This window comes from Sorex araneus, chromosome 2 (genome assembly GCF_027595985.1).
Source record: "Sorex araneus isolate mSorAra2 chromosome 2, mSorAra2.pri, whole genome shotgun sequence".
Classification (NCBI taxonomy): domain Eukaryota; kingdom Metazoa; phylum Chordata; class Mammalia; order Eulipotyphla; family Soricidae; genus Sorex; species Sorex araneus.
In genome coordinates, this window is record NC_073303.1 from 130,946,229 (window position 1) to 130,963,878 (window position 17,650).

Below are 17,650 nucleotides of genomic sequence, written 5' to 3' on the forward strand. Positions count from 1 at the left end.
TGCTGGCCCCTTTAATCTTTGGTGCCATAATGTTCCCTAAGGACCACTGGTGTGACTCCTGAGCACAGAACCAGGAATAGCCTCTGAATGTTTGGAGTAAGTGGTCCAGCCCCGCCCCCTCTGCTAATAACTTTTTAGCTCAAACAGTAGAGCATATGCTTCACATCTGTGAGGCCCCTGGCTAGATCTCAGGCACTGCATGGCCCCTTCTCCCCTTTCTCAGCACTGCTAGGAGTGGCTCTTATTATAAAAAAATGAAATAAATTTACCAAAAGATGCCATAAAAAATATTCACCATTGCCTTAAAACACCTGCAAAAGGCCTGCCTGGAGCAGTGTGCAGGTGCTATGCTGTGGGCTAGGAAACTTTCCACAGGGAGGGAGTTGCCCTGGTGTTAGTGTGGAGAGCTCTGGCCTGGCCCTGAGAGGAGACAGCCATGCCTAGAGAAGGCTCCCAGGCTCCACAGCCAGTCCCCTACTCCGTCCACTCACTTTTCAGTGTCCTTCTCCTCCCTCTGCTCCACTTCTTCCTCAATCTGCCGCTTGAACCTGCTCTCCCAGCCTGGGCCCCCTTATGGAGCCTGTCCTGCAGTCTTGGAAAGCAGAGCTCCAGCAGGGACTGACACATCACTGACCTGACGGGGCCTCCCACCTTGGGGTAGGAGGGGTTGTATGCACCCATCCCCTGGGGCTGTGGGAACAAAGAAGCTGAGACTGGGACCTTTCAACCACAGATCCAGTGCAGGCCTCTGACATTAGCTCTGGGTGATAACCACCATGCTGTCTGCCCCCATGGGTCCACCACACAGCCTGTCTTGTCTTGTATAGACACCACTTATGGAGTCTTAGGCACTGAGCCCCTTTACAGCATTCTGAAGGCATGGTACTCTCCCTGCCAGAGTCCAGCATTCTTCTACCACAGTACTTCCAGCCACACCCTGTGCCCCCTTGGGAGCCTCAGTTCTGTGGTCAGAGCCTGAGGGTTTACAAATTTTTTTGGTCTTTAGACCACACCCAGCTGTGCTGGGGGATACTCTCAGCTGTTTACTTGTTGAGGGGGGGTCACTCCTGATCTCCACCATATGCAGTGCCAGGATTTGGACCCAGGTCTCATACATGCGAAGCATGTGCTTGATCTGCTGAAGTCTCTCTCTCTGGCCCCTGAGAATTTGTTTTATAGATATTGTCTATTCCCATGCTTTACTTTTTATATACTACATGTGTGTGGTCTGGTATTTGTCTTTCTCTGAATTTATTTCAGAAGGAGCCTGACCTCTTCAAGTTCTGTCCATATACTTTATCTTTCCTCATAATTGAGTAGTTTTGTGTGTATAAGCCACTTCTTTTTAGGGGTGGGGAGACTATTCTCAGTGATTTTTGGCTAACAAGACTGGACATTTGATGTAAGAATCCCAGGATACGGTGCGTCTCAGACCCTGCTATGCCACAGATTACCCAGTACTCCCTTGTGGTACCTAGAGTCTCTGGTACCATACCCAGTGGTGCTTGAGGGCCTTGAGGTTAGTACTTTGGGAACATGGTGGCAGAGATCAAACCAGGGTTGGCCATATGCAAGGCAGGAACCTTACCCCCTGTACTATCTCTTCAGCCCCTACAACAACACTTTTTTTCCTCCCACAGACAGACATGTTTTAATTTTTTCATTTTTGGATTTTGGACCCAAAATGTTCAGGGATTGCTCATGTTGGTGCTTGGAGGATCATATGTGGTACCAGGATTCAAACTGGGTTCAGCTGCATACAAGGTTCACCTCCTGTACTCTCTCTGGTCCTAACTACGGCTTTTTTGATTCCGTTCATATGTCATCAGCATTTGAAAGACTTCCAGATCTTGGCTGTTGTGAATAGCACTGCAGTGACCACTGATATGTGTGTAGCTTTCAGATTTACTGTGTCGCTGTCATCCCATTGCTCATCGATTTGCTTGAGCAGGCACCAATAAGGTCTCCATTGTGAGACTTGTTACTGTTTTTGCATACCGAATATGCCACGGATAGCTTGCCAGCTCTGCCATGTGGGCGCGATACTCTCGGAAGCTTTCTGGGCTCTCTGAGAGGGGCGGAGCTTTTAGATTAGTATTTTTATTTTTTGGGGTTAGCTATCTAGGAGTGCCATTGCTGGATCCTGTGGAAATTTTAATTTTAGTATTTTTAGAAGTCTCTGGACTATTATCCTTTGAGTCTCAACCAGACAACAGTTCCACCAATAGTGAAATGAGGGTTCCTTTCTCACCACTTTCTCACCAGTATGTCAGAATGAGAAATAACCAGTAAAGGTTATTTCTGTTTTGGGGCTGGAGCAATAGCACAGCGGGTAGGGCGTTTGCCTTGCACGCGGCCGACCCGGGTTCGATTCCCAGCATCCCATGTGGTCCCCTGAGCACCGCCAGGAGTGATTCCTGAGTGCAGAGCCAGGAGTAACCCCTGTGCATTGCCGGGTGTGACCCAAAAACCAAAAAAAAAAAGGTTATTTCTGTTTCATTTTGGTTGTTGTTGTTTTTTGTTTTTAAATTGATATAAGCCACTCTCCTGGGTGTGAGGTGATATCTACTTATTTTTATTTTCTGTATTTTCCCGATCATTGATGATGAGCATTTTTTCCATGTGTTTATGGGTCTCTGTCCTATTCTAACCCCATCTTAACAAATTACATTTGCAAATACCCAGTTGTAAAATAGGTAACATTCTGAGGGTCAGGTAAGAACGTGAATCTGGGGCAGAGCATTCACCCCAACATAGACATGGGGTCCCGTATGACCAGTGTGCTTGGGAGGAGACCTGCAGACTACAAGGGGAAGTGAGGGGATTCCATAAACCTGTCTGTTCACACCTTGGGCCTTAGCTCTGCAGCGCTTCAGCGAGAGCACCTTGGAGTACCTGGCCAACCTGGACCAGGCCCCAGACCCCACTGTCAGGAAGGATGCCTTTGCCACCGACATCATCAGCGCCTATGACATCCTCTTCTACCAGTGGCTGCCGAGTCGAGAGGCTAAGGTATGGCCACTTGGGCTTACCTGGTGCACCTTAGCCCGGCTCTGTAGGCCTCCCATCCTGACTGGTCAGGAGGAGAGGTGCCCTGGGCAGCTCCCACCATGAAGCAGGACAGTCTGTTCCCTGGGGCCCAGAACTGTGAGTACCCCAGCACAGCTTGCTGGAGGGTGGGAAGTGATGACCCATGCAGTATCTCCCCTGGCCTGAATGCTGTCCTGCTCATGGCCACTCCTGAGCTGTTTAGGGAGTCCTGGTCTTTCCCCAAAGCTGTCACATCATCCTGTCTGGCCTGGTCTCCTGTGGGTGGACTCTCCTTCACATTAAGCTGCAGTGTGACTGGATGAACTGTTGTTTCTATCCCTCAGCTCCGGCTGGCCGTGGTGGAGGCTCTGGGACCAATGAGCCTCCTGCTGCCCAGTGAGAAGCTAGAGGAGCAGCTCCCCAAGCTCCTGCCCGGAGTGCTGGCACTCTACAAGAAGCACGCTGAGGCCTTCCATGTATCTAAGGTGCAGTGCTCGTAGCCCCCATCCCTGCTTCAGATTCATGGTGGGTGAGAGCCGGACAGGAGCCATGGAGCCCTTCTGTTCCCTAGAGGTGGGGGTAGGGTTTCCACACCTGAGTTCCCCAATGATCCAGTGTGGCCAAGGGCCCCTACTTGTGGACTGAGACTGCTGTCCTCTGTCCGTGCAGAGCCTGGGCCAGATCCTGGAGGCAACTGTGAGTGTAGGCAGCCGCACATTGGAAGTCCAGCTTGACGCTCTTCTGGCTGCTTTGCATGCACAGGTAGGTACAGGCCTGGGATGTACGTTCTGGGAGCACGTGCTGGTGAGGTTGCATGCTGAGGCTCCTGGCAGCAGGTAGCCAGGTTGGCAGAACTTTCTGTGAGAGAAGCTGGGCACAGGGCTAGAGGGAGGAGGTGGGTGGTGGTTTCTGGAAGAGCAGCCAATTGGGGATTCCCTTTTTTGCTCTCCAAGGCCACAGCTTTGCCAGTACCCTCTGCAGGGGGACACCCAGCCCCACAGACTCACTGGACCAGCCTTGATGGGGAAGCTCCCAGGCTATGTGCTTGATACTCTTGGTCTGGGAGGGGAGAGGCTTCAGTGGAGCGTCTGAGCTGTGCTCAGTGTCATAGCCAGCAGCGAGCAGCCTGACCACCAAGAGTCCGGCAGACTTTGAGAGAGTAGAGGACATCAGGACTGGAGGAGGGCCAGAGAGCTTGAGTGAACCATAAAGAAAGTCGAAGACTTTCCTTAACTAGCCCTATACCAATACAGTGGAATATTTTCGTAGGGAGAAGTTTATGTTAGGCCACACCTGTCAGTGCACAGGTCTTACTCCTGGCTTTTTGCTCAGGGATCACTCCTTATGCTCAGGGAACCATTTGTGGTCCTCGGGATCAAACCTGGGTTGGTTGAGTGCAAGGCGAACACCTAAACCCCCCTACAGGTCTCTGTTCTACTCTAACCCCATCTTAACTAATTACATATTTGCAAAGTCCTTATTGAAAAATAGGTTATGGGGGCCGGAGCGACAGCACAGCGGGTAGGGCGTTTGCCTTGCACGCGGCCGACCCGAGTTCAATCCCCGGCATCCCATATGGTCCCCCAAGCACCGCCAGGAGTAATTCCTGAGTGCAAAGCCAGGAGTAACCCCTGAGCATCGCTGGGTGTGACCCAAAAAGCAAAAAAAACAAAAAAGAAAGAAAGAAAAATAGGTTACGTTCTGAGGGTCAGGTCAGAACATAAATCTGGGGTGCAGCATTTACCCCAGCATAGTTGTGGGGTCCTGTATGACCAGTATGCTTGGGAGTGGATCTGCAAACTCCCGGAAAAGTAAGAGGGTGGTTTGCAAATCCTTCCAATCCCCAGCATGGCGGTCACCACACTGACACTAGGAATAAAAGCACTACTGGTGCCAGGGGCATAAGTGTGACACACTTGCCTCAGACTGGTTTCCTGCCACTACTGAAGCTCTCCTTGGTTAACGCTATGGCGCTGAATAGATAGATTCAGGTGTCTTGGTTTCCTCACCCTGAAGACTGATGAGCATTTTCTAGCATACGTCCTGACAGAATGTGTCTTTAGGAACTTTTTCTGGTTGCTGGAGACAGGGGAAGGGGTGAAAGAAGGCAGAATTTTCAATTCTTCCTTGAAGGTTTGAGAGCCAACAGTGAGTGCGTGTGAGAGAGCCAGCAATGCTCGTGTGTGCACTGTGCATGTCTGCATGCTTATGTGTGTGCTCTGTGCATACTTCTGTGTGTGCATTTGGGAGCATATGTGTGTCTGCTTACTGTGTGAGCATGTGGGAGTATGTTGGAGCATGTGTGCACTGTGCATGTCTTCATGCTTCTGTGTATGTGTGCACTGTCCACTGTCTTCATGCTTCTGTGTGTGTGAGCACATGTGTGCATTGTGTCTTCATGCTTCTGTGTATCTATGGGAACATTGTGTGCACTTGTGGGTGTGAGCACGTGGAGGTATGTGTATACACTGCATGCTTCTGTGAGTGCCTATGGGAGCATATGTATACGCTGTGTGTATGCTTCTAGTGTGCATGTGGGAACATGTATGTGTACTGTATCCTCATGTTTCTGTGTGTGCATGGGTGTGCACTGTGTGTATGCTTCTGTGTATGCATATGGGAGCATGTGTGTGCTGTATGTCTTCATGCTTCTGTGTATGCACATGGGAGCTTGTGTGCACTGTGTGCATGCTTCTATGCGTGTATGTGGACTTGTGTGTGGGGAGTGTCTCTTCATGCTTCTGTGTGCTTGTGGGAGAATGTGCGCTGTGTCTGCATGTCTTGCATGTGAGAGCGTATGTGTGCACTGTGTGTCTGCATGCTTGTGTGGGAGTTCGTGTGAGCACTGTGTGTCTGCATGTTTGTGTGTTCATGTGAGAACATGTGTGTGTACTGTCTCCATGCTTCTCTGCATATGGGAGTGTGTGTATGCACTGTGTGTCTTTACGCTTGTATATGTGTGCGTGAGAGTGAGTGCATGCTTCTGTGTGGGAGTACATGTGTATGTTTGCATGCTACTTGTGAGTGTGGGAGTATATGGGAGCAAATGTGTGCACTGTGTGTGTCTACATGCTTTGGTGAGTGCACATGGAAGTGAGTGTGCACTAGATATGTGTCTGCATGCTTGTGTATGTGTGTGGGAGCATGTGCGCACTGCGTATGTGTCTGCATGCTTGCATATGCATGTGGGTGCACTGAATGTGTGTCTGCATGCTTGATGCATGTGTGTTCACTGAATGTATGCCTCTGTGTAAACATGTGAGAACATGTGTGTACTAAGTGTCTGCGTCCTTCTGTGTGAGGAAGAGTGTCTGCGCTTCTATATGTGCATGTAGGAGCATGTGTGTGTTAACTGAGTGTATTTCTGCATGGTTCTGTCTGTGTAGGAGCATTTAGGAGCATGTGTGCACTGTTTGCATGCTTGTGTGTGCATATGGACACTGTGCATGTCTTTATGCTTCTGTGTGTACCTTTGGAAGCATGTGTGTGCTCTGTGTCTTTTGTGTGTATGTGGGGGAGCCTATGTGTTTGGTGAGTATGTGTCTGCATGCTCTGTGTGTGCTTGTGTGTGTTAACTAAGTGTGCATGCTTTTGTTTGAGTAGTAGCATTTAGGAGCATGTGTGCACTGTTTGCATGCTTGTGTGTGCACTGAGCGTGTGCTTGCTTCTGTGTGTCTACTTGTGTGTTGTATGGCATCAAGCTGTTATATCTATGTGTGCATTGTCTATGCTTATGAGTGGGCATTTATGCACTGTGTCTGCATGCATGTATGTAGGGGCATGTGTACAGGCTCTGTGGGTGGGTGTGCACTGTGCATGGCCGTTGTCTCCATAAGGGGGCCTGAAGTCCTGGACCTTGCAGCTACAGAGTGCCTCCATGCAGCCCTGAGGCCAGGCTGGGAGTGGCCCCTCCTGCAGGTGCTGTGTGTATGTCGTAGCCAGGTGGAAGCTGGGGCCCAGTATCTTTGGGAGTGGACTAGCAGAGGGCCTCTCGGTAACCTTTCATCTATCCTGGAGCAGATATGTGTGCCTGTGGAGTCCTCCAGCCCCCTGGTGATGAGCAACCAGAAAGAGGTGCTACGCTGCCTCACTGTGTTAGGTAAAAGATGGCTTGGGGCTGGGCACCCATGCTTCTGCACTCCCACTTTGGAGTGTCATGGGTGGCAGCTGTGGGTGGTAGGGACCTCTGCTTCAGTCCAGGGCACCCATGTTCCTGCACCTTTCCCCGGGGTTCATGGGTGTCAGCTGTGGGTGGTGGGGGCCTCTGCCTGGGCCTATCTGTGGCTAAGACCTGGCCAGGCTAAAGTCCAGGCCTATTCCACTTTGTCTTGGGGTCTGGAGGTGGCCACAAGCAGATTGTCACAGTCCCTTTACACGTTGCCTACAGCTTGCTGCTCACCTGACCGTTTATTGGCCTTCCTGCTGCCCAAGCTGGACACAAACAATGAGAGGGCTCGTGTGGGCACCCTTCAAGTCCTGAGGCATGTGATTAATACGGCTGGTGAGTGCTCCTGGTGTGGGGGGGATTCCTAGGGCTTGGGATCCCCTCATTCAGTCAGTTTTGTTGAGCAGGCTGGCAAGGAGGCTCCATGGGGTCTGGTAGGAGGTTGCCTCTGTTCAACAAGGTTCTCCCTGAAGGGTTGAGGCAACTTAGATTGCCTGCCTGTGCCTTCCTCACAGTTAGGTGGCATGGATCAGAGCCCAGATAGCTCCACTGAATCTACTGTCCTCTGGACTGCAAGACCAGCAGCAGGATGTGGACACGTGTGCTTGGGAGGTCACATGTCTTGTGTCTGGCTCTTCTGGAAACAAGTGTGCCAACCCCATCCTGTGCCAGTCAGCATTGATTCTCAGCACCCATGGACAGGGATGTGGGCCAGAATCAGGGTGTGGCAGGGGAGAAGGGGGACAGTGGAGCCTCTGCTGCCTAGAGAGACCATCTCATGGAGAGGAAGTCTGGGCACATCTCCTCCAGGTCTTGGAAGATGAGGGGAAGAAGGTAAAGTGACTTCCAGTAGCAGCTCAGGGCTCCCCTGCCCTTCCCCCTGACTGGCTGTTGGTAGATGGGTTAGAATACCTGGTGGGGTGCTTCCTCCCTGTGGTGGGTAGAACTAGAGACAAGACCAACTCTTGATGCCTGTGCAATTTTATCCATTTGTGAGACACTAGGCTAGTTCCTGTTCTCTCAGGAACTGATTTCTCTGGTCGAGCCAGAGACTGTACAGGGCAAAGGCTGGGGGTGGGACACTTAGCTTACATGTAGCTGTCTCCAGTGCTCCCTGGTATTACATATGACCCCCTGAAGAGTGCCAGGTGGCTCACCTCACTCCAATAAAAAGCCTCTTTAATAAAGCACAATCCTGGGGCCGGAGCAAATAGTACAGCAGTAGGGCAGTTGCCTTGCACGTGACTGAGCCAGTTTCAATCTCTGGCATTCCATATGGTTCCCTGAGTACTGCCAGGAGTAATTACTGAGTGCAGAGCCAGGAGTAACCCTTGAGCATCACTGGGTGTGACCCAAAAAGCCTAGATAAATAAATAAAAAGTACATCCCCATTCTGGGTTGTTGGCATTTCCACTTGAGATGTAAAATTCCTTTAGCCAAGGATGGGGTGTCTGGCTCTCTCCCCTCTAGAGAAACCTGTTTTTCCTCAGACACATTTCTTTTTTGGGGGGTAGGGGGTTATAACTGATGATGTTCAGGGGTTACTCCTGGCTCTGCACTCAGAAATCACTTCTGGCATGCTCAGGGGATCATATGGAGTGCTGGGTATCAAATCCAGGTCTGCACATGCAAGGTAAATACCCTTCCTGCTATACAATCGCTCCTGCCCTCTGACAGATTTCTTTCTCCCTCATGTTTGCTTAAATGAAACTTCTTAAAGAGGAAGTAAAATAGTTTCATAATAGAAAACTCAGGAAGGGCTCCTGCTGTGAATGTGTTGGACAGTCTCAGTTCCATTCAGGTACCACTGAGATGGGGTTGTGTCATGGTGGCTCAGTTCTGGCTTCTGGGACTTCAGGCTCTTTTGTCACATTTCCTGTGTGCCTCGAGAGGCTGAGGGGCTATGTCTTAGGTTCTCAGTGGGGGCTTTAGAGCAGCCACTACAGCTCCCTGGGACAAGAGGACTGCTCAGCTGATCTCCAGAGGTGCATTGGTGTGGTAGGCATGAAGCTGCTGCCCCTGAGGGGGGGGAAGCCTCCAAAGGGCTGCCTGTGTGGGAGCCTAGGTCTGCCTGACTCAGTTCTTCCTTACCTACTAGTCTTCCCACTCTTTCAGATCATGTGCTTTGTGACAAAAGCATCTGTCCTCTGGGGAGAGGGAGGCCACTGTAAGCCTACAGCCCCAGCAACAGGCTGTCACTGACAGCCTGACTGCTCTGTTCTGTGCAGCTCCCCAGATGGAGGTGAAGAAACCCTTCATTCTCTCCTCCATGAGGCTTCCTCTTCTGGATACCAACTGCAAGGTAGGATGCACCTGTGATCTGCAACCACCACAGACCCCCACATGCCTTGCTCAGATTGCTGAGGGTTCCCTACTTTAGAGTTTGCATGGGCTCAGAGCTGTGCAGATATGAGTACAGGTATGGTGTGATGTAGAGGTGTGGCTATAGGTACAAGCTACAGGTGCAGGGATGGTACAAGTGAGGTTTGAGTGCAGCTACAGAGTGTGGGTGACTAACCATTCAGGTGTGTGTGCAGGGGAAGTACATGCACAGGTTTAGGTGTGTTGGCAGGAGTAGGCACAGGTGCCGGTATGAGCCCATGCACAGGCACAGGTGTGTGTGCAGGTATAGGTGCTGGTATGAGCACATGCACAGACTCAGGTGTGTGCAGGTGATGCATGTGTACAGGTATGAGCACATACACAGGCTCAGGTGTGTGTGCAGGTGTAGGTACAGGTGGCAGATGTGGGAGCAGGTGAGAATATAAGTGCTGCTGTAGGTGCAGGTGCAGTGGTGAGGCCGGGTGCAGGGAGGTGTGTATCACAAACACAGTGGAGGCTGAGAAGAAGCAAGCTTTCGCTCCTATCTGTTTCCTGGCCTGTGCATGAACACTTCCTAACCTGCCATTCTGTGTAGGTGAAACGGGCAGTGGTGCAGGTGATCAGCGCCATGGCCCACCATGGCTACCTGGAGCAGCCAGGAGGTGAGACGATGATCGAGTACATCGTGCAGCAGTGTGCGCTGCCCCCTGAGCCGGAGGTAGGGTGCTGCGGGCATGTACTAAGGGGGCCTCTTGTGCTGGGCTGGGTCTCTCACCTGCAGTCTCATGAGAGTAGAGGGCAGCAGACATTTCCCTGGGCTTTCTTGGTTTTGTTTGGTGCTCAGAGCTTACCCCTGGCTCTGTGCTCAGGGATGACTCCTAGTGGGTTTGCAGCTTTCAGAGTTTTGTGGGTATTTGATACGAAATTCCATGTATTTTAGAGCTTGCTTTAGCAATTGTTGCTCTCCCTCTAAACATACCTGTTTCCTGATGTGCACTTGTTTGTCTGAATGGAGGTGACTGCCTCCTTTGGTCCTTGCAGATCTGCTACTTCCCCTGTGCTGTGCTGTTTGCACGCAGCCTTACAGACCTCACATGATATGTGATATGCTAATGAAGTTGCAGAGCACAGTCATCACTCTCAGTTGGATGCTCCCAGTCCCAGTGAGCTTGCTCAGGCTTCTCCGCTCCTGGTGCTGTGGCTCTTCTCCAGTGCTTTCCATGAAGGCCTTATTTCCCCCTGCTGGCCCCTAGACAGCAGGAATCAAGCTCTTCACTTCTGGCGTAACCTGTAGGAAGAGCTCACACTTTATTTCCAAGACCAGACTAAGCCCAGGAGCTGTTTTCTAGCCGTCGTTTTAGTACCTCCCTGCCTAGGATGTGTCACGGTGACAGGGCAGGATCTGCCTGGGGAAGAGAGTGGTGGTGGCTGCTAGCCCCATGCTCCTGTCTTCTTCCTTCCCCTAGCCTCAGAGATCAGCACCTGAAAGTAGTGAGGACCTCACAGCAGACAGTGTGCGGGACATCAGCATCAACACCCTCTACCTGGTCAGCACCACAGTGGACAGGATGAGCGATGTGAGCATGCAGGCCTCTCTGACTCTGGGCCTGGGCTGATGGGAGTCGCAGGGTCGGGGTGGCCACCCTGCTGACCAGAGTGCTGTCCTCAGGTACTCTGGCCTTACCTGCTGGAGTTCCTTACCCCTGTGCGCTTTACCGGTGCTCTGACCCCGCTCTGCCGGAGCCTCGTGCACCTGGCTCAGAAAAGGCAGGAGGAAGCACCCCATACTTTCCTCATCCAGTACGACGCTCATGGTGGGTACGCCCCATCTCCCTCACAGGAGTAGCCCCCCCCCACCCCGTGCCCTCTATCCTAGGCCCTGACTGGGGCTGAACATGTCCCCTCATTTTCAGTGAGCCTTCCGACCCCTTACGCCATCATCACCCGACTTCTGGTAAGCAGACAGAAGCGTGTGGCCTCCATTCCCTGAGAAGTGTTTAGGGAGTTGTGGGCTGCTGCCCTGGCCACGTGCCCACCCTGTGCCAGCCCCCTTCTCCTCCTGTAGGTTGTGTCCTGTCGCCCCTACCTGGGTGATGGCCGTGGGGCTGCCTCACTACGTCTCCTGAACGTTCTGCATCAGAACATCCACCCTGCACTGGGCCAGCGCTGGGAGACTACCATACCCCTGCTGCTGGGGTACCTGGATGGTAAACAGAACCTGTCCCCAGGAACCCACATTTGCTGGTGGGAACAAGCCGACTCCTGGCACCTTAGGTTTTGTGAGTGGGAAAAAATGGCTTCACCTGAGTGCAAGAAAGAGACTGGCCCTGTGCTTCCTGCTGGATCTTGTTTGGGATCATCTGGTGCATATAGTGCTGAGGCTTTACTCGAGAAGCGAGGCCTCCCCTGGCCAGCGGGTTAAGGGTGGGCATGTAGGTGCTCTGTCAGGATCATGCTGGCTAACTGGGCCCTTGGCTATTTCAGAACACACTGAGGAAAGTCTATTTCAGAAGGAGTGGGAGGAGAAGCTGCTGATGGTGAGATGTGGAGACCCAGTAAAACCGCACTGGGAGGGGGCTGGGGTGCCCTGTCTGGCTGCCATGGCTGAGGGAGAGCAGGGTATGGCCCTCACGGACAGCTCCTGTTACAGTTCCTTCGAGATGCTCTGACTGTCGTGTCTGACAACACGTGGACCTGCCAGTTGAGCCTGGAGATGTGTAAGCAGCTGCCCAGCTACAACGGGATGCCACAGGAGAAGGTGTGCATGGGGGGATGTTCAGGATGAGATGTGTACATGGGGGATGTCCTAGAAGGAGGTGTGTGCATGAGAGGACGTCCTGGGAGGAGATGTGTGCATGGGGGATGTCCAGGAAGGAGGTGTGTGCATGGGGGACACCCGGGAGGAGGTGTGTAAATGGGGGGATGCCCTGGGAGGAGGTGTGTGTATGGAGGACACCTGTTGAGGGTCCCAGTTTTGCCTTTCCTTGTTCCTATGGCCTATGTCAGAGGGCTGAGAGAAGGGAGGCCTAGTATGCCCTCATTTGAGGGATGTAGGGCTGGGAGGGCAGAAGCCCCATCTTGCTGCTCAGACTTCAGGTTCAGGGATGCTGGGCACCTCTTTTGTTGCAGAACTTCCTGTACAAGTGCATTGGGACAGCCCTGGGTGCTGCCTCCAGTCCAGAGGTGATCAGGAAGCAGCTGCAGGAGCTGCTGGAGATGGCCAGATACCAGGAGGAAGAGGAGTGCGAGGTGCCCCCTGCCTGTCTTCATAGCCCTGCAGTCCCCACCCCTGTGGTGTGTGCCTGTCCTAGGTGTGAGGTATCTTGTCTTGCCAGGGCCTGGCCTGCTGCTTTGGGATCTGTGCTGTCTCCCACCTGGATGACACCCTGGCCCAGCTGGAAGACTTCATCAAGTCAGATGTGTTCCGAAAATCTGCTGGCATTTTCAGCCTTTTTAAGGTGTGGTGGGCAGACGCTGGTGGTTGAGTGGAGGCCAGAAGGACTACTCCAGGCTGGCAGCTGTGTGTGGAGGCCCCAGGGGTGTTTTGCTAGATTCATGGGACTCTTGTTGGGGGTTCCCAGCAGCTTGTTTCCCCTTTGGCGGAGCTTCTCCCAGTTGCTGATGTCAGATGGTTTGGGCTGCCCTAGTGACTAGGGAAGGCTGTAACTGATTTGGAAAGGGGCATCCCCACTGTGCATGCCGTCCCGTTTCCCCCCTCCCTTCATTCCTCAGGTTTCTGTCTCTGGTGACTTCTCTGGAGCAGAACATCGGAGCTGCAAGCTGTGCGTGTCCTCCCGCGCCTCCATTGGAGCCAAGCCATGGCCTTTCTCATCTCCTGTGCCCTCTCCTCTTTTCCCCTGCTGTGCCCTACATGGCACTCTCCCTGTCCCTGGGGTGGGGTGTGTCATCCACCGACCAGTGGTGCCTGGGACATGGCTGCTGAGGACACCTGGCGTTCAGTGCGGGCTGCTCAGGGGCAGCCTGACCTTCCTCTGCTAAGGCTTGCAATGTGCTCCCCCTCAGGACCGGAGTGAGAACGATGTGGAGAGAGTGAAGGGGGCACTGATTCTTTGCTACGGGCACGTGGCGGCGCTGGCACCCCGGGAGCTGGTGCTGCCCAAGGTGGAGTCAGATATCCTCAGGAACATGTTCCAGTACTTCAACACCAAGGTGGGCAGGGCAGTGGCGGGGAGGGACCAGATCCCTTCACACATTGTAACTCACCTCACTTTTTGTTGTTCAGGTTCTGGGAATAAAGGTAGAAACCAAGGTACAGTGTATAGGGGCTAAGCCTGAACCTGCTTTTCCTTTCCTTTGGTGTGGGCTCTGAGCTGCAGGGAAGAAGCCAAGGGCAAGCGCAGGACCTGCTTCTTCCAGTCCCCACGCCTGGGCATTTCCTCTCTGGGAGCCAGAATGGGGTCTAGGGGTTCCTGGCCTGGATGGGGTTAGGGGGAACAGGCCAGGGCAGGCATCTTGAGCCATAGCTTCCTACCTGCCCCTGCCCCCAGATGCTCCAACATGCTTGGGAGAGGGCAAGTTCCAAGCCAGGATTTGGCGTTAAACACATTAACCATTTCCCTTCTGGTGACTTGGCACTAACCAGGGTGTCTCGTGGCTCATCTGGGAGCAGGCTGTGCTCCCCTGGGATTTCTGCACCCATCTCCTCTTTCGCCTCTACAGGGCTTGACTGTGGGACAGGCAGGGAGCCCCACTGAGCTGGGGCTCTTCTTGGGGGGCTCCCCTCCTTCCCACCACAGGGGCAGGGGCACAGGTGAACCAGCCCTGCGTGGTCCCTGCAGCTCTGACAGGCACTGGGGCACTGGCTGAAGGTCACTTTGCAGAGCAGGGCTAAGGGCTACCCATGGGTGGGGGGAACACCTGGGCCTTGTTGGCGGCCTCCAGCCCAGTATCCCCCCAGGACCCAGCCCTGAAGCTCTGCCTGGTGCAGAGTGTCTGCATGGTCAGTCAGGCCATCTCCAGCAGCACCCAGGCCTCTTCCTTCCACTTCTCTCGGAAAGCAGAGCTGGTGGCACAGATGATGGTGAGAGCAGGCAGCCTGGCTGCCCCAAAGGGGGCCTGGGATCCCTGAGGACTGGGGCAAGGGCTGAGTCCAGGACTCCCTTTTGTAGGAGTTCATTAAGGCTGAGCCCCCAGACTCCCTGCGAACCCCCATTCGGAAAAAGGCCCTGCTGGCCTGTACTTACCTGGTGTATCCTGACCTAGTGGGTCTGGGGGGTATGCAGGGGTGCACGGGAGGGGTGAAGGCCCTGCTGGCCTCACTGACCTGGGGTATCCTGACTTGGTGGGTTTGGGGGTATGCAGGGGTGCATGGGCGTGTGAAGGCTCGGCTGGCCTCACTGACCCAGGGTATTCTGACCTGGTGGGTCTCGGAGTATGTAGGGGTGCACGAGGGGTGGGGTGAAGGTTCTGCTGGCCTCACTGACCCGGGATATCCTGACCTGGTGGGTCTTGGGGTATGCAGGGGTGGGGGTGGAGGGTTGGCTCTGCTGGCCTCACTGACCTGAGATATCCTGACCTGGTGGGTCTCGGGGTATGCAGGAGTGCATGGGGGAGGGGGTAAGGCCCTGCTTTGCTTCACTGACTTGGGGAATCCTGTCCATGCAGGTGGGGGGCAATGCAGGGGCATGTAGGGTAGCTGCTGGCCTTCATTTACTTGGGCTGCCTTATTTAGGTGGGTATGGAGTACAGGGGGCTAGAGACTCCCCTGCCCCCTTAACTCGCTACTTAGCTCCCTGGAGCCAGCTCTAGAAGAGATGGTGCGGGCAGACTTGATCCATGGCTGTCTACATGGTGTCCTTGCTGTGCTGCCTGACCCTGATGGGGATGACTCTGGTGGCCAGGAGGTAGGGTGATCTGTATATGTGTCTGTGTAAGTGTGTTTGTGTGTATGTGTCTCTGTGTGTATGTCTCTGTGTGTCTGTGTATCTGTGTGTATGTCTCTGTGTATCTGTGTGTATGTCTCTGTGTGTCTGTGTATCTGTGTGTATGTCTGTGTATCTGTGTATGTGTATTAGACGTAAGGCTGCATGCATGCCCTTGTGTGCAGAACTGTCCTGGGCCTCTGTCTCTGCAGTCCCTATATCTGGACACCATGCATGCCCTGGAGAATTTGCTGACGAGTCTCCTGCAGCAGGACTTGAGCCCACAGAATCTGCAGATCATGGTGGAGGTGGGTGCCCTGCCTGTCAGCTAGGTCCCTGCCCCAAGGCACCCCCAGGTACCAGTAGGGCAGTTGTGTGATGTCTGTCTTATACAGGCCAGTGAGCAGGCAGTAGCAACCCTCCTGGCTGGTGTGTGTGTGGCTGGGATGGGCCATGTGAACCCCTGCCTGTTGGGGGAATCAGGGTGGCGGGCTGCAGCAGGCAAGGACTCCTCTAAGGCCCAGCTCACTCTGGGTCCTCTGGCATACTAATGAGGCCAGTAATAATGGGGTGGTGACATGGCAGGCATGAGCTGCTATGATGGTCAGGCAGGGCCATGGCTCCCCATGCAGGCTGCAGCCTGTGTGAAGCCCTCTTCTTCCCCAGCATCTGAATCCATGGATCAAGTCCCCTCAGAGCCACGAGCGGGCACGGGCATTGGGCCTGAGTGCCCACCTGCTGCAGCACTTCCTGGAGCACTTGCGTGTCAGCGTGAGTTCAGTGTGGGACTGTCCTCAAGGCACCCTCATACCCTGGGAGTCCTCGCTGCACATGGGGCCTTCCCAGGGAGCTAGATGTGCCAAGCCGGGGAGGCTCAGTTAACTCACGTCCAAGTTTCCCTCTGGTCTCCTAAGCAGTGCCGGGAGCGAGTTGGGGGTCACTGCCACTGCTGCCCAGCCTGGCTATGCAGACCTGATGAGTACTCAGGGGACGCTGTGGAGCCACGGCTTGAACTCAGACCTTGTGCACCTCAAGCTTGTGCTCCAGCCCTCTAAGCTGTCTCCCTGGGCCAGGATCTGAAAATTGCCCAGACTGATGAGCTATCAGACTGCTGGTGGTTCCTTTCTGTGGCCAGCTCTGCTGTATCTGTTTCCCTGGGTTCATCTTCCATGCAGGCTCCAAGGCCTGCTCCCCACATTGGCCCATGTCATGAGAACATCTTGGGTCCCATGTGCCAGCTGGCTGAATCTAGGGAGAAGCAGCCCTGTCCTGTGCCCTCAGTGCTACTCTACCCTCTCTGTGCCTTGGACTTGTTTCCGCCTGAGCTGGGAGCTCTGAAGGGTGGGGTGTGCTGCTCCCCAGAAAGGCCCCTATAGGCTCAGTTGAGAGATGGGGAGCTCAGCATTTGAGGACAGGAGGCAGGGCTCTCAGTAGAGCGTGTCCCCTCACCACAGGGTTCTCTGCTTTCCTGGGAGGTTCTGAGTCTACAGAGCAACTTGCTGTGAACATGGTCAACCCCTCAGGGGCCCACACCAGGGCAGGAACTCACTGGCCATGGGGCCGGGGCCATGCAGGCCACAGCATGTGTACAGGCCTCAGCCCAGGGAATGAGACTTTTGCTGGCCACTTTTTTTGCACCCCTAGGTTCCTTCTCTGATCACTCCAGAGTTCCCCCTGCACCCCTGGCCCCCTCTCTAGTCATTTCCAGAGTCCCCTGCAGACCCCTTAGCCTACTGCCTCTCCAGGCCCTGGTGCCCTTCCACAACCTGGGCCTCCTCATCGGTCTGTTTGCTCCCCGGTGCACGGACCTGTGCCCCGCCACCCGCCAGGAGGCTGTGAGCTGCGTCTACTCACTGCTCTACCTGCAGCTGGGCTATGAGGGTGAGGCTTGTGGACTGCAGCAGTGGGAGGAGGCCCAGTGGTGGGGTGCTGCCAGGAGCCCCCAAGCAGCATTGCTGTCTCCTGCCAGCACAGGTTTCTCCCGAGACTACCAGGATGAAGTGGCTGAAGGGCTCCTCATGCTCAAGGAGGCCCTTGCACATCCTGAGCCGGCAGACCCCAGCCTCCTCTTTCACACCTCCCATAGCATCGCCCAGGTACTTGCCAGCACAGCAGCAGGCACCCCTCCCCACCTCAGTATCCTATAAGGCTCAGAAGGCTGCTCCCAGCACCGCGAGCCAGGGTTGAACTGTGGCTTATTTGGTCCTGGGGCACGTGGGAGTTGAGTGGGGATTAGTGCATGGGGTCCCTT

The 17,650-nt window shown here is 54.0% G+C and overlaps 1 protein-coding gene across 6 annotated transcripts in view; it reads left to right on the forward strand.

Moving 5' to 3' along the window:
* MROH1 (maestro heat like repeat family member 1) overlaps positions 1-17,650 on the forward strand; it is a 34,447-nt gene that overhangs the window by 8,076 nt on the left and 8,721 nt on the right. For 3 of the 6 annotated variants that reach the window (XM_004618653.2, XM_055129004.1, XM_055129002.1), the window contains exons 8-31: positions 2,861-3,012; positions 3,375-3,515; positions 3,700-3,792; positions 7,051-7,129; positions 7,418-7,531; positions 9,424-9,497; positions 10,113-10,235; positions 10,984-11,094; positions 11,187-11,331; positions 11,431-11,471; positions 11,583-11,724; positions 12,002-12,054; positions 12,168-12,275; positions 12,647-12,766; positions 12,853-12,975; positions 13,541-13,687; positions 13,761-13,787; positions 14,436-14,558; positions 14,647-14,726; positions 15,267-15,381; positions 15,612-15,707; positions 16,066-16,170; positions 17,145-17,280; positions 17,374-17,495. In XM_004618653.2, coding sequence (XP_004618710.2) covers positions 2,861-3,012; positions 3,375-3,515; positions 3,700-3,792; positions 7,051-7,129; positions 7,418-7,531; positions 9,424-9,497; positions 10,113-10,235; positions 10,984-11,094; positions 11,187-11,331; positions 11,431-11,471; positions 11,583-11,724; positions 12,002-12,054; positions 12,168-12,275; positions 12,647-12,766; positions 12,853-12,975; positions 13,541-13,687; positions 13,761-13,787; positions 14,436-14,558; positions 14,647-14,726; positions 15,267-15,381; positions 15,612-15,707; positions 16,066-16,170; positions 17,145-17,280; positions 17,374-17,495 — 2,570 coding nt within the window. Of the gene's footprint in view, positions 1-2,860; positions 3,013-3,374; positions 3,516-3,699; positions 3,793-5,266; positions 6,958-7,050; positions 7,130-7,417; positions 7,532-9,423; positions 9,498-10,112; positions 10,236-10,983; positions 11,095-11,186; positions 11,332-11,430; positions 11,472-11,582; positions 11,725-12,001; positions 12,055-12,167; positions 12,276-12,646; positions 12,767-12,852; positions 12,976-13,540; positions 13,688-13,760; positions 13,788-14,435; positions 14,559-14,646; positions 14,727-15,266; positions 15,382-15,611; positions 15,708-16,065; positions 16,171-17,144; positions 17,281-17,373; positions 17,496-17,650 lie in introns of those variants that run through there. The other 3 variants (XM_055129003.1, XM_055129005.1, XM_055129006.1) reach the window with 3 other exon arrangements.